Below are 15,889 nucleotides of genomic sequence, written 5' to 3' on the forward strand. Positions count from 1 at the left end.
CGGCGGGAATGAGGAAGGTGGTGCTCAGAGCCAAACAGGAGGAGCACGTCTCTGTGGGAGCACTGACCTGGCCTGGTCCTGCAGAGTGGCCTGGTCTCCGGGATGCTGAAAGACAGGTACACTGAGAGGAAAGGGGAGAGACCGAAGGGCTTCCTGGAAAGAGGATTTCAGGCTGAGATTACAAACAAAATGAAAGCCCTGGAAGAGGGAGGCACTGGAACAAGAGAGACGTAGGAACCATGTGGGCAACAAGGGCCTGGGAGCTACTTCTGTGGCAAAACCGAGCTCTGTCCTTGGCCTGGGTGAGCTTCCACGTTGGATGTGGTGTGAAGTTATCCTGGGAAGGAAGAGTGTGAGGAAAGTGCTGGGACCCTGAAGGACAGGGCAGGAACTTCCCCCGTGACACTGCTCACCCTTGTACTTTCCACCCTGGAATTGCAGAGGTGCAGACAATGCACTCTTTTCTTTCTCCCTCAAATCCTGCTTTCACCCGGTGCAGCCTGGTTCCTCTGCTACAAATCCACAGATCCTACACTCATTTGAGCCAAACAGTAATCTTGTGTTTTCAATCATGTGAAACATTTCAAAATATTCTGACCTGTCTGTAAGGATGCCAGACACACAAATATCACCATCCTTCCTGGATTAGAAGCTAAAATCCATGTTCCTCAGCACAGGTGGGGAGAGGCCTGCATAACTCTCTGATCCCACATACCTTACTGCACTTGATTGCCCACACAACAGGTCTCTCACTTGCTTATATTTGCTTAAATTGTACCCTCCTCTACATGCTTCTGACCCCTTCTGCTTTCCCTTGAGACCAGATCTTTCTGTGTAGACCAGGTTGGCATGGAACTCACAATCCTCCTTCCTCAGCCTTGCAAGGGGTGAGACTGGAGGTGCACGCCACCATGGCTACACCACACTGCTTCCTCCACAAGCTTTCAGGTGAGATCGCCCGGGAGGTTATTCCTGTTCTCCTACCCATGCCCACTCCGGCTGTGTGAAGTCCCCGTCTAAGTCCTCTCATGACGTCACTTGTCAGTTCTGCTGCTTTTCCTGCCCTCTATTAGTCTATGGATTTGTATCTCCTCAAAGAGGCTCTAAATCCCCTAAGAACATAGATCACCTCAGACTCCACAACAAAAGAAGGAAGCAACCTCATGGCATTCATGCTTCTACCAACAGAAGAAACATTCTTTAGCTTGTGTGTATGTGTACAGAATAACAAGGGGATAGATCCTTGTAGCCTTCTGTCTCTTTTTTCTCTTTCCCATCTTCCATTACAACTTGGTACCAATATTGCCATGGTAATCAACCGTCATAGAGCATAGACTTATGTGTTATCTTGGCCATAATGAATCAAACTCTGAAGGATTTCTCATGTCATCTATTCATGACTGAAGACTTTTAGAGCTTATCTATCAGGTAGCCAACCATCAAGCAGGGCACTGCAGATTGGGAATGTGCTCAAGTATATGTGTCCACATGCTTTTCCACACCTACATAATAGGTAGAGCATCATGGGAAAAGGTGGGATAAATATGCCATGAACATGTAAATGAATATAAGCTTCTGGAAAGCAAGCCAGTATGGATTATTACAAGACTCCAATGTATGTCTGAACTTATGCCATAGAGCCCACAGACAGAAGTACAATGACAGACAGGGCCTGAAATTTATGGACAGGTTCCCCCACAAGCCTACAACCTCTTGTCTTTTTGTGTTCTTTGGTTGTGTTTTGAGACTGGTCTTCCTCAGTGGTCTAGGTTGGCCTGGAATTTACAGTTCTCCTTCCTCTGAGGCAGAAATCCCGAAATTATACTGCAGCCAGTAAGAAAAGCTGCAGGCATTTCTGTTCTTTGTCACTGAAGTCAGCTTGGTCATGTGATTTGTTGTCAAACTGAAATTTCTGTGAATGTGTTAAAGCAACTTTGCTTCATATTACTCTGCTCACTACAAGATACCTGCGATACCATAGCTGTCAGCAAAAGCTCATCTCATTCTAGAAACTTGTTTGCCACTTTGTAAATAAGACAAGTTTTCTGTAATCGCCACCTCAGATTTTGGAGATTATTTCTCTGGGGTCCACTAGCATTAATAAAATTTCTTTTTTCTGAGCTCCTGGCTACTGTTGATTCAACCCCCTCCCATGCAACACTCAATTCTTTCTTTACCCTCTTCCATTATAACTGAATTACAATATTGCCATGGTAATCAGTAGTCATAGTGCTTTACGCCCTCTCTTGGCCAGAGAGACAAGCTCTGAAGGACTTCTCATGTTTTCTTGTCAAGACTTGAGACTGAAAGCTTTCAGGTGAGCAGCACAAGGGCAGGTCATTGCAGACTGAGGAAATGTTTGACAGTGTGTGTACTACTCTTAATGTGCTCTTTCAGTCCTACTTAGTAGCTAAAGCATTATGGAAAAAGGTGCCCTGAATATGGCATTATTTGATGGAGTAATGGTCACGTAGATGAGCACAAGCCTTGTGGAAAATAATTTGGTATGGACTACAATAAGACTCCAATATGTCTGAACTTATGCTCATTGATCCCATATATAAAAAAGAATGACAGACATGACCCAAAATTCATGGATAAGCAAATGGATTTGTTGCAATTTATACCTAGTGGTCATTCACAGGACCACTGATAATGGTCTTAATACTATAATGGTCATCAGTTACCTGATCATTACTGTGTGATCAATAAGAGAGTAGCTAATAATTACTGAGTAGCCCTGTATGACTACCATAGGCCAGTGATGGCAAACCTTTTAGAACTTTCAGTGATACAAACAGCCCACTGTGGCACCCCTGCTTTAGGGTATGCCCTAAAATAAATTTATTCATTTATTTAATGGTGACCAGGTTTCTTTGAAAAGTGAGGGTTAAAACAGTAAGGGTGGAACTGGCTCTGTAGAGTCAACTTGGGCTGAACAAAAGAGGAAAAGAGAAAACAAAAATAAAGGTACTCCCTGGATCTGGAAGACACAGGCAGGCTACCGTGAAAGAGATGTGATAGCCTAAAAGAAACACAGTAGTCCATAAAATTTATTTATTTAGCAACGGAGGATCAAACTCACGACCTTGCACTTGCTAGGCAGGCACTGTGCCGCTGAGCTCCATAAAATTTAATAATCTCAGTTTCTTTTTAAAAATTTTTTTTTATTATTTTGAAGGTAGTAAAACACAACAGAACAAAGCCAACTGAGACAGTGCAGTGAAATTAGTACAGAACCTCACAACAGGTTACCAGGTTAACAGTAATAGGTACCATAGTATATCTCGTTATCTTCACAATAGTTGTTCTTTCAATCAGGAATCGCAAAATCAAACCAAATACAGAACATTATAGAACTTATCAAAGCAATATTGAATAAAGCAATACAATTAATTGCAACAAAGCAAAACAGTGATAACATTTGCCTTCAATGAGATGGTAGAAGGAATTCCCCACTATTCGCTATATTGCATATGGTCAACCTCCCAAGAGATGCTCAGACCTGTGGCTCCCACTTGCTACTGGGGCAGCGGGGTATGGGATGTTTGATTCTCAACCTGTGCACTGGTAGGCTCACAGCTGTTACCAGGTAGGTAAGCAGGTTACTTGGTTTCCCAGTGCCCTAAGTTCCAACATGGCGCAGATCTCAGGAGACACTGGCTAGTTTTCTCCTTGGGGCCGCCCCACTAATCTCAGTTTCTTATGTGACATCCACATGCATATTATATATTAAAACCAAACCAAGGGCTACTTAACAGTCCACCTTTAGTGATAGGTGTCTTTATCTCTGGATGATCAGATCATAGGCCTGTTTTCATCTTTATATGTTTGTTTTTCAAATTCCATGTAAGTACCATTTTCTCTCATGATGCAAGTTCTTTCAACTGGCAGAAGATAAAGGATGAGAGGAATTCAGGTTTGTTAGAGAGGATTATTATACAATGAGACACACTTTTACAGAGACACAACTGCCTCTTCTGCTTCTCCTATGAGAGAGGTTTATAGAATGGGATAATTCAGTATAGAAAGAGGAAGTGGAGCTTATTGTTATTTTAAGTACACAACTCTGTCTTTCTCCCCAACATCTTTTCTTCATTCTCCTCTTCTGAAGCCTCAGGACTTGATGGAGACTGAAGATACAACACTGTAATTTCATGGCATCCCCAAACCTCAATGGTGACTGCGCTGACTCAGAGCAGCCCCATTCAAAGCTCAGTTCAAAGGGGAGCAGGAGTGACCTTCACCTTCCCACACCTTCCACAAAGAAAGCAAAACCTCCTTCAAGGTTACACCTGTTGCTGTGAGAAGACAACATTCTATGAAGGATGTGTTTTAGACCATTCAGCCAGAAACCTCTCTTCTGTCAAAGAATCAGAGGAAACACAAACACTAGGAAGGCACATCGACAAGAATTATGACACTGAGCACAATCCAAACCAGGTTTGTAAACCAAGCATTGATGGGCAAGAGAATGAGGATACAGACTCAGACAATGAAGATGCAGCAGTTGGTCACAAAGCCACTGCTGACAATGAGCAGATAAATAAAAATTCAAAATACAGAAGGCAACTGATTGACTCCATGCATGATTGGCCAGAAACACAGTTTGTCCTTCCTGAACTTACTGAGAAACATGAAAAAGACACAGTAGCAATCAGAAGAGCAAGGAAGAAACCAAGAGCAATGAAGTATCAGGAACATTATAAGCAAATTCAAAACTATGAAAAACAAGATGATAGCATGCTAACTGAATCAACTGAACAAGGAAAAAGAGGACAGGGAAAACCAGAAAAATGAAGAAATCAAGAGTAATGAAGACTATCAGGAGCTTTATGAACAAATTCAATATATGAAAGACCTGATGACACCTGTTGTCAGAGTTTACAAGGAAAACAATACAGGACACATAATTTATAGAATTACTTATAAGTCACCCAAAGAGATAAACATGAAAGAGTGCAGGAAATCTGTCCACACACTAGAGACCCAAAGAATTCAGCTGAGGGCCTGGATTCCATGACAGTGTCCTGCATGGGTCCAGCTGGACACTTAGAGCCCATGACAATATCTTAGGCAAGTCTGTGTCACAGATTTACATTGGGAAGGCCCAAGGCCACTGCAAGGTCAGTGGTGAAAACTAAAAAGTCTGTGCCAGTAGGTTGAGAGATCTGCCCTGGACCGAGGAAGTGAAGCTCAAGGGAAGGACCAAAGCTCCCCTGAAAAGTACCACAGCCGTCCTCAGTGACAGTGAGGTCCTGAACTCTATGGACGATGAGAACAGCCAAGTTCGTATCACAAAGCCAATGTGACAAGCTTCTCCAGGAGAACCAACAGCAACAAGAGAACCAACAGCACCACCTCTTCCTCTTCAGTTCTCTTTTCAGCCTGTTGGCAACAATCCTCAGGTGGGCCTTCCCCACCCAGCACCACACCGATCCAGTTAGATTGGGTGTTACAAGTTAACCACCTGGTTGTCAACCCACCACAGCAGCACACTCACTGAATCTAAGGAGGACCGTGAAAAAGAGCACAGTGAAAACCAGAACAGCAAGGAAGGAACTCAAAATGATAGATAAATTCAGAAGTACATCAAAGACAGAGCCCTCCCGTTCCAGGAACCACCTGAGGAAACTTTCCAGCTGAGCAACAGCTGCCATGCAGATCACTGGTGAAGAACTCGATACACATGCGGACCTGCCCATGTGTAAAGCAACCCAGAAAACAAAGACACCCAAGTCGCAGAGATGCCTGAGATGCTCGGGGAAGATGAAGTTGCTGAGGTGAGCATAGAGCTCGTTCCTGGGAGAGACAAGGACAGGCTCAGGGGAGGTGGTAGGTTGGGCATCGTGGGGCGTCACTACCTGCTGTATGCAGGGCTGGATCCCGGGTGCTGATGGAATGAGAAGGGGAGAAGGATGACAGGAAGGAAAGGAGCCAGGGAGGAGATGCATGGAAAGCAGCCAGGGGAACTAAGTTAGATGCACGATGTGCGTAGGAACAAAGAAAAGGGCTAATCATTATTTTACTTTTTTTAAGAAAAGATTTGTTTGAGGCTCTCCGTGTTTTAGTGTTCAGTTTAGAACTAGGCATTCACAGCTGGGCTGTTTCTAGTAAAAGGATTTGAGTCCCATAATGAGTGAATACTAGCTGCTCTGCCAATGTTACGCATATCCAAGTCATCTTCCTTTTCCAGGCAGATGGTAAGTGAAAAGCCCAGCACCAAGGAGCCCTCTTCAGGCTCCTGGAGGCAGTGAGAGGAGGAGGGGGACACCCAGTCTGACACACAAACCACAACCTGCGTGAATTTGAGGCAGGCCTTGCGCTGGCTCTGGAAGAGGGTCCTTGCTTGTTCTGGGAAAAAAGCGGTGGTCAACAGCCCATCACCAATCCCAACCAAGAGAAGGAGTCTTCGCAGCTCTGACAAGTCCACCCTGAAGAAACCCTCACCAAATTAGCATAACCGGAATACCCAGATTGGAACACAATTTGATGGCCTGGGTTCTACAATTCCCATAGGTTTATTTGTTCTCAACAGAATGAATGCTCTTGTTCTCTGGCTGTGCTTCTTCCAGCATCGTCTTCTTGATGCAGGCTGAACACAGACAGACTGTGTAGAGGGCTGAAATGTAGTCTCAGGAAAGCGCAGGTAGCATGGTGCTTGCTACAGAGAAGGCATCCTCCTCTCCCTTCATCCCTGCTTCCCAGGTTTTATATTCAATTGCACTGATTTTACCCATCTCAGGTATTTCATCTTGTCACTAACTTGTCTTGTCTTGTCACTAATTCGCATCCCCATGTTTCAGAGGCAGCAGCACAACCATCAGACTCACTCGGAGGTGCACTTTGGGGCGAACTTCCAGGGGCCGAGCGAGCAACAGTGCAGACTCAGTCACACAGGAAGCTGACTCCAGGTTGTTGTAACATATATAAAACCCCCTCAGAAGTCCCCCCGGAGGCAGGAGAAAGATCAAAGGTAACTCTAAGAGTCGAACAGGATGTCTTTGTAATCTAAACTCGCTTGTTTGCAGGATGTGCCTTCCCCAGAGGATGTTTGCCTAATCTAAACTTGCTTGTTAGCCAAACCCTTGCTTGAACCTTGTTCTTCTCAAGAAATGTAACCGCCATGTTCCTGTTCTGTAGTGCACCGTAAAAATGCCCCCTGCATTGTGAGACCAGCAGATGCTTGTGGTTTTACAGGATAAAAACCCTGCCCTTAGCTGTTAGGTGCACAGTCTTCCATATTGGCTACTGGAGGCTGCATCGCCAGGGCTGTGCTTTAATAAATAATTTTTTCTTTCCAAATTATTTTCTCTGGCTCCTTCATACCTTGGGAAGCGGACCACCACACAGGTAACAGTGTTTGGGGCACACAGAAGGCAATTCTCATGTTCCTGAGGCACCAGGCTTCTTCTAGTACATTGGTGACTTCTCCCTTACTCTGCTTGGACAGGTTAGGTAAAGGATCCCTTTCCTTTTCTTTTCTTTTTGTTGGTTTTTGTTTGCCTGTAATGCCAGCTCATGGGAGGCTAAGGAGAAGGATCAGGATTTCCAGTCCAGCATGGGCTACCTAGAGACTTCAAGACCAGAAGGCTGCCCACCGAGGAAGAGACAGTGGAGGGAGAGACAGGGAAATCAGAGCTGTGGCTCCATGGGGTCCTTTACACTCTCAACCTCTAATACCACTGCCACCACCACTGCCACCTAGACACTTATCAGTATCCCTGCTTTTTATTGGGGATTATGACCTTGCACTCCTGCTCTAGAAAATGATATCCACTGTTTGTATTAATCTCAACATTCCCCCAAAAGCCTCATGCACTCATAGGTGGGATTTTTAGGAAGTGACTGGATATGTGACACTAGATTAATCAACTCATTGGTTTAGTGTAGTTCTGGGTATAGGTGATAGATTTGCTTAAGAGAGAAGACCCACGCTGCCTGGTACCAACCAATAGACTTGTAACCTAGATCGAATAAAACAGAAAAGGAGGTAAGCTGCGGTGTTCTGCTTGCCCTGCCATGGACTGTTTCTCCTTTGTCACGCCACCCTCTCTTGGAACCAGCTGATTATGAAACCTCTACAAACTATGAGCTAAAATAAGTCTTTTCTCCTTAGCTTAGGGGTGTTGGGTATTTTGTCTTTCCAACAGGAAAGTAGCTAAAACACCATGCCATTTATTTTCTATATTCTGATGTTTTGAGTCTTGGGGCCCTTGCCAACCTGGTGGGACTGTCTTCTATGTGCTAGCCAATTCCTAGATACAGTAAGTGACTCAATGAATTTGCCTTTCATGTGCAGCCCAATCAGCACAGGGCCTGTATTCACAACCACCCCCCTTTTTTTTTGTACTGAGGATTGGCCCCTTTAAAAATGCATTTGTTTCTTGATACTGTCTCTTCACTAAATTGTCCAGGATGTGTTCAGATTTGTGATCCTTCAGCTCCCCAAAGGACTGGAATTACAGGCATGTGCCACCACACTCAGCTTCGCAACTGCCTTCTTTATTGGCTTCTCACGCGATCCACCTGCCCTTATCACTCTGAGACCATGCAATAAAGGGGCCCTGGCTTTGCTTGTTGTTTCCCATGGAAACACAGTAAAATCTCTTGCCCACATTCTTTCTAGCCCTTCTGCCTCCTAACTTACCTGGTGCTTCCCAATACTCACCTGTGGGGATTTGAGACTTCTACAGCTGTATTTTCAACACTGGTGCTCTCTCATCTGTCGGCCTTATCATAATATATAATAGTAAAACCTGTATTTTAAAGCACATGCCAGACTCTGCTGGTTACCTCCCTGATCAGTTCCCTACTTTCTGGCTAAAAGAGCCATGATTTTTGATGAGGGTAGCATATAGCTAAAATTCTTGCCTTGTCTGGTTCCTCACAGCTAGGGCGTCCATGTGACACATTGCTTTCATATAAGTAAAAACCTACTGGAAATTGACAGTAAGGTTTTTGTTTCCTGTTTGGAATACAGCAGCTGTTTTACAAGCATGAAGTGACAAACCCAGCATGAAATGTATCTTTTAAAGATAATGAGACTTCCAGAAGGATGGTGCAGTGGTAAGTGGCAGAGAAAACAGCCTCTCTGAGTCACCATCCAGAAGCTGGAATTCACATTGTGAGGAAGACAAGGAGGAGGGCAGTGGCTCCCTTGGAAGATCTGAAGTGCACATTGAAGCCCACAGAGAGACTGAGAAGAAAAACTTTAGGGCTGGGGATGTAGCTCAGTGGCACAGTACCTTCCTGAGGTGAGGTTCTGAGTTCAATTCTCAGTACCAAAAAAAAAAAAAAGAAGGAAAAAATCCAACAAAGAAGATGACAGTAGCTGATGACACCTTTTCCCTGAGACAACTCGCTGCGAGAGAGGAGCTGTTCAAATCTGTGGCTGCACAGTCACGGTGACTAATACTGTGGTATGTTTGGTTGTCCACTCTGATGGCCTAAAATCCTGACAACCTAAAGAGTGTTGCAAATGATGCTGAGTATGTTGAAGAATTTGATCCTCAGTGTCATCACATCTTACCGTGTAACTTGAGCAATTTAGCTCAATTTTCCAAGCTCCATTACATCCTTTTTAATTGAAGCTAATTGTAGGACTGACCTCCTAAAATTCTTGGGATGACTGTGTGAGCTGATACACCAGGCTGTCTGTGAATGATAGCTGCTTTTGGTGAAGAGAACCACAGCATTTTTTCCCTAGTGTTTGTCTTGGGTTGAGGCTGAACCCTTCACCATCCTGGTCCATCTCATTCTCTTTACCACAATGGTGAATCTGGTGGAGGAAATGGAAGCAGAGCCTGAGAACTCTTGTGTAGTTCCTTTTTCCTGATCCTTTTCTGGAAGTGAATTTACCTTTAGAAATTTTGTATTTTCTACTTTTCTCAACTATCCATTAATCCTAGTGGAAAGTGTCTATAGTCACCAATCTTTCAGATTCCAATGAAAAGAAAGCAACCATATTCTTATGTGTCAGCTCAATCAGTTACAATCAGGTGTGTGTGTGTGTGTGTGTGTTTTAACTAACTGAATCCTTTGTCTTTTTAGCTGGTCTAGAATTCAAGAGGAGAGAGCTCTTGTTGGTTGGATCCCTCAAACATCAGAGCAGCTGCCATGAAATCATCACAGAAAAAGGACTGATTGAGGTTAATTATAGAGAAATGTGGTAATAGTTTGACTTGACTTTCCTCAGAAGGAACAGACCAAGTTTTTTTCTTTCCACAAGGACAGGTTTGTGGCCGGAAACTCTACACATGGCTCCCTAATATATGCCCACCACCAGTTGTCTGGCATAGCATTCAGATTTCCTAACTTTAAGAAGAAGACTGATCCTGAAGACATATTCTTAAATTGTATTAATTCTTCAGACCATTTACTTAGGGCTTACCACAATGTAGAGCTCTGTGTATAGTAACTTATTTTTAAATTTCTAATCTGCTTCCTACTAGCTGTAAAGTTTTCTGCAAATTTCTCAGACTCACTTTTCTATTCATTTGTGAAATGGAAATTAGGCATTATGGTTTAGATCTAACATGCCTCTCGGAAGTTTTATATCTTCAAAATGAGGCATTTGGAAGGTGATTTGATCATGAAAATCTTAACTTCATTGAAGGATTAATCCAATAATAAGCTCATAATTTGATGGCATTATTGGAAGGAGACAGAAGCAGGCAATGACCCTAGTTCACGGGAGTGGGGTAGGAGTCATGAATGTGAGGACCTGGTCTCTTAATTCCTTCCTTTCTGGTTCTTTCTCTGCTTCCTGGCTGTCAGGCATTTTTCCCACGGTATTTTGCTTTGTCACAGTCCAAAAGCAATGAAGTCAGGCAACCATGGGGTGAAACTGTGAGCCAACCTTTCCTTCTTAAAGTTTTTTTTTTGGCCAGGTATTTTGTCACAGCAAAGAAAGGTAAGACAAAGATTATCTACTATATATGATTGTTGCAAAGATTAATTCATAACTACATATTATACTGTTCATGGTACAGCGTATACTAAGCAGGCAGAAAATGTATTCACTGTTAACCTTAAAGATCATTTTCTAAGTTACATATCAGACCTTTTGCTCATTGTTGACACTACAGTGGTGAACACAACAGACTCTGGAAGTTTCATTTAAGACTAAGATATATTGCACAGACTGACTCAGTTTCCATTTTTAACTCACTGAGAACTCGCAAAGGATTGAGAATTATGGATGACAAAAAAACAATACTTGGATCAAGACCAACAGTGAAACCATATATTGATAACATCTTTTTATTCCTAAAACCAAACTATGATTGCTCCAAGAGCAATTTATAAACTATCTGGGTGACATAGCTTATTTTTTGGGTTTAAAGCTTACTCCATTTCCTGAGATGTTTTACTATTAAAATAATAGAAAATAATAAAAATGGGAAATGATAAAATAATAGAAAATTTTGCAAAAATGTGAAATACTTTGAGCAGATTAGTCAGAAAGTTGAAACTTCTTGCCTTCATGGCTCTAAGAGCACTGCGCAGGATCCAACTTAAGTTGCTCCCACTTGATGTACGAAGAGTGTTTCAGATACTTGTGCTTATCAAAGTCTCACTCTGTGGAGCAGACTCCAGCGTCGTCTTGTCAACTGTGTAAAGCACAAGTGGGAAGAAAAACAGAGAGCTTTGGAATCTTTCATCCATGATCTGTTAACCATAGTAAGATGTACTAGGGGGTCAGTTCCACTCCCACATGAAGCATCTCTTGTCATTGTTGGGGCCAAGGAAGGAAGTTCAATGTTTGAGTGGGCATCACTCATTAAAAAAGCAGCGGCAGCATGACTTTAAACAGGAGTCAAAGTCCAGGAAGCCACTGAGGCACACTAAACTGGACAGGGATGGTTTTTGGAAGGTTTCCCACCTTGGAGAGCTCTGACTTTGGTTATTCCCACTCACTGATTTCAGCTCAGGCTATTCCTATTTCCTTTCACAGCACTGCTGAATGTAACATGTGGTGTAAAGGATGAGACAGTAACTCTCAAATGATTTGTTTCAATAATCCAAACAAAAGTACCTCTGCTTTCATCTATTTTTCATGTGGATTTATATTTTACAGCCATTTCTATATTAAAATGTTCTATATTAAAATGTTGCCTATTGTGTGTTGTATGTTTTGTCTTCTGCTTTATGTTTTATACTGGACTATCCAACTCACCTTTTAAGTGAAAATATGGTTTGTTTTATTCTGCATGGATATTCTGTATAGAATTATGTACACTCTTGTTGGGATATTTTAAAACTTTTTTATTTTTGCCATTAGAAATAGTGCTTTAGACATTTAATGTGCTTTAATACATATTTTTTGGGGGGGGTTGATTCCCAGAAGCAGAATAGCTAAAGCAAAGTGTGAGAGAATTTTTGTGACTTTTGTTACAAATCGCTTTCAATCATCAACCAGCAAAATACAAGGTCAGTACTGGCCTGAAGTTCACATTGTCTGGGAGTAGAATAGATACCCCTGCTTTTCTCTGGGATCTTGTCACATGGAGTATTGTTTTCTTTCCTTTGATCTTTAGTCTATGGATTTCTTTTTGAGTTAAATATATTTATTGAATGCAGCATATTGCTGGGCCTTATTTCTTGATCCATTCTGCCAGTCTATTTCTTTTGATTGGTAAATTAAGATCACTTACATTCATAGTTGTAACTGATATGTATTGGCTTGTCCTTCCCATATTATTTCCCTGCTGATGGCTCCCTGTCTTTCCCTTCTGTTTAATTGCTGGCCTGCCTGGTGGCTTGTTTCTAATGGTACTCTTATAATTGTGGTCTTTATTATCTCTTTCAAAACCCTTTGTAGAGCTGGTTTCACTGTCATGAATTTCTTCAGTTCTTTGTCATAGAAGTATTTTATTTCTCTAATAATTCTGAAAGATAATTGTGGAGGATACATCAATCTAGGATGGAGGTTATTTTCTTTTAGGACTTGAAATACTTCACTCCAAGTTGTCTTTGACTTAAGGGCTTGTGTTAAGAAATTTTCTGTTTATTATATTACAGCATTACTATGATAAAAACAGCATAGAACTAGTAAAAAACAGACCTGAGGATCAAAGAAACAGATTAGAAGATGCAGAAACATCTTCCAACACATTTTGCCACCTAAATCTTAGACAAAGTGGCCAAATACCTTTACTGGAAGAAAGATAGCATCTTTAGTAAATGGTGCTGGAAAACCTGACTTTCCAAATGCCAAAGACTAAAATTAGACCATTGGCTAACAGCACGCACCAAAGTAAAACCAAAATAGATCAAAGATCTGCATATTAAAGCATAAATGCTAAATCTGCTGGAAGAGAGATCAGGCAGAATTCTTGAAGACACAGTTATAAGCAAAGACTTCATGAACAAAACCCCAGTGGCACAAGAAATACTATAAAGAATCAACAGCTGAGATCTCATCTTATTAAAAAGCTTTTGCACAGCAAAAGAAATCACAAAGTGAAATGACAGTGCACAGAGTGGGAAAAATCTTAGCCAGTTGTTCTTCAGGTAAAGTACTAATATCTAGAACATATAAAAAATTGAAAAAATCAGATTCCCGAAATTTAAAGACCCAATCCAAAAATGGGCATCTGAAATGAATAGAAATTTCTCAGAAGAAATAGAAATTTAAAAATTGTTTAACATCACTGGTCATTCAAGAGATGCAAACAACACTGAGATTCCATCTCATCCCAAAAGCATGGCTCTCATCAAGAAAGCAACCAATAACACATGCTGGTGAGGCTGTGGGGGAAGAAAGAACCCCTTTTCCCTGTTTTTCTACCTGCTACCACAGGGTCTCATTGTATAGTTCAGGCTGGCCTTCAACTTGCTTGTGTAGCCCATGCTGGCCTTGAAGTCATGGCCATTCTCCTGCCTCAGCTTCCTGAATGCTGGGATTACAGCTGTGCGCCATCACGACAACCCCTTCTCAGCTGTTGGTGGAGTGTAGACTTGTGCAACTAATGTGGAAATCAGTGTGGAGATTCCTCAAAAACCTGAAGCTAGAGGTCCCATTTGACCCACCTGTTTCTCCTCCTGGTATCTTGCCAAAAGAATTAAAAGTATCATTCCATGATCTATGTGCACCCCTATTTACAGTGGCACAGTTTGTAATAGCTAAATCTTGGAAACAACCCAAATGTCCATCAACTGAGGAAGGGATAAAAAAGATGTGGTTTTGTTTGTACAATGGAGTATTTCTCAGCCATAAAGAAGGATAAACTTGAGGCATTTATAGCCAAATAGATGTTCCTGGAGACAATACTCTGAAGTGAAATAAATCAGACACACATGTAAATATTGCATTGTTCCTCTGATGTGAGAAACTGAAAGTGTAAATAAGAACCAAAATATCTAATAGGTATTATGAAAGAGGAAGAAATTGTTAAAAAGGAAACAGGAACAGGGTTGGATAGAGAAGGGAAAAGGGGGAAAATTGAGAAAAAAAGGATAAAATGGAAATAAAGTTTTATAAATAAGGAAGAGAAGTAGTGTTGAACGGAGGAAAGGAGATTCGGAGAAGAAGAAAGAGGAACTAAGACGTATCATGCATAGGTGTAAGTTCCCTGTGATGAATGGGATCATTATGTTAATCTCAATTGTACCAATAAACATAATAAAAATATAAGAAAACCATTATCATTCAATTTTTATTTCTTGATGGGGGATAGATTTTACCATGAATAAAAATTGTATTTGAAAAAGCAAATATTAATACATAATCGTTACTTAATTTACAATTTCTTTGTTTACTATTCTCATATTCTAAGTACTATGAGCTAAATTGGTTGTTCATAAGCTTATCTCTCAGACTTATAACACATTCTTTATTGTCTTGTACACATCTTTCCAAGGAAAAGGGACATTAATTGTATTGTGAGCAAATAATTCTTGTAAACACTTTTTATGTAGTATGTTGTTAGCTTTTAAGCCCCTTTGTAAATATAGTGTTTGTCATAGCAAGTGACATTAATTTACATTAGGTTACAGTAATTTAAGTAGAGACAGACCTATTTGCCTGATATCTTTTAGTTTTTTACATTAGTAATATGATTTATGTGACATAGTCACGTAAAGCACACATATACACAAATATTGTCTCGTGGACACTGGCAAAACTTGGGACTCATTGTCTGACTCTCCAACTGTCATGTCTTACTCTCTTGTGTACAATATTTTGAACATTCTCTTTCATTCTCCACAAGGATTTTAGTCATTTTCTATGCTGTTTCTCTTGAATTCTTCCGTGGTCAGCTGGCACTATCCATAGTGTATCTTGTATTGTTACTTAATTGCCATCTGGTATGTTTCATCTCTTAAATGGAACATAAATACTTGAGAACTGACCCTATTTTATTATCTCTTTATATCTTTCAAAAATACCTGAAAAAATTACCTACATGAATTGGAAGCATTGAATGTGGTATGTGAGATTAAGTAGAATTGAGAGCAAACTGGGAAATCTAAAGCTGTTAAACATCTAAATAAAGGAAACCTAAGTTAACTTTTCAAATTGGAATTTAGAAACACCGTCATTAGGACAATCAACTGGCTAGCAGAAAGTGCTGTAATTCACACTGTCACACAAAGGGCAACAGAACTGCTGGCTTCAGTGTCTGCGTCCAGGCATAGGTATGTTCCTGGTCATGCTGAAGAAGCTGAGGCATCTTCCTGGACTTTTACTTAGCTTTTTTCCTAGATTATTCCTTCTGTGCCGTTATTCTCATTATTTGAACTTTTAAATCTAGAAATTGAGGTAGGAGATAAGAGCCAAACTGTAAGGCTGTTAGTAAGAGTCTGGTTTGTAAGTGAGGTGGTATAGGAGCGAGGTAGTTAGAGTGGGATGTCAGTCAGGGACGGCGCTGTGTACTTCAGC

The 15,889-nt window shown here is 41.3% G+C and overlaps 1 protein-coding gene across 2 annotated transcripts in view; it reads right to left on the bottom strand.

Annotated features, from left to right (window-relative positions):
- Positions 1-11,298: 11,298 nt before the first annotated feature.
- Slc9c1 (solute carrier family 9 member C1) overlaps positions 11,299-15,889 on the bottom strand; it is a 104,065-nt gene continuing 99,474 nt past the window's right edge. Inside the window, exon 22 of one of the 2 annotated variants that reach the window (XM_063239675.1) lies at positions 11,299-11,615. In XM_063239675.1, the coding sequence (XP_063095745.1) occupies positions 11,554-11,615 (62 nt within the window). In that variant the 3' untranslated portion in view covers positions 11,299-11,553. The remainder of the gene's footprint in view (positions 11,616-15,889) is intronic. The other variant, XM_063239674.1, reaches the window with a different exon arrangement.

Source organism: Cavia porcellus, unplaced genomic scaffold (genome assembly GCF_034190915.1).
Source record: "Cavia porcellus strain 051 isolate PalLab524CR breed Dunkin Hartley unplaced genomic scaffold, mCavPor4.1 scaffold_29, whole genome shotgun sequence".
Classification (NCBI taxonomy): Eukaryota; Metazoa; Chordata; class Mammalia; order Rodentia; family Caviidae; genus Cavia; species Cavia porcellus.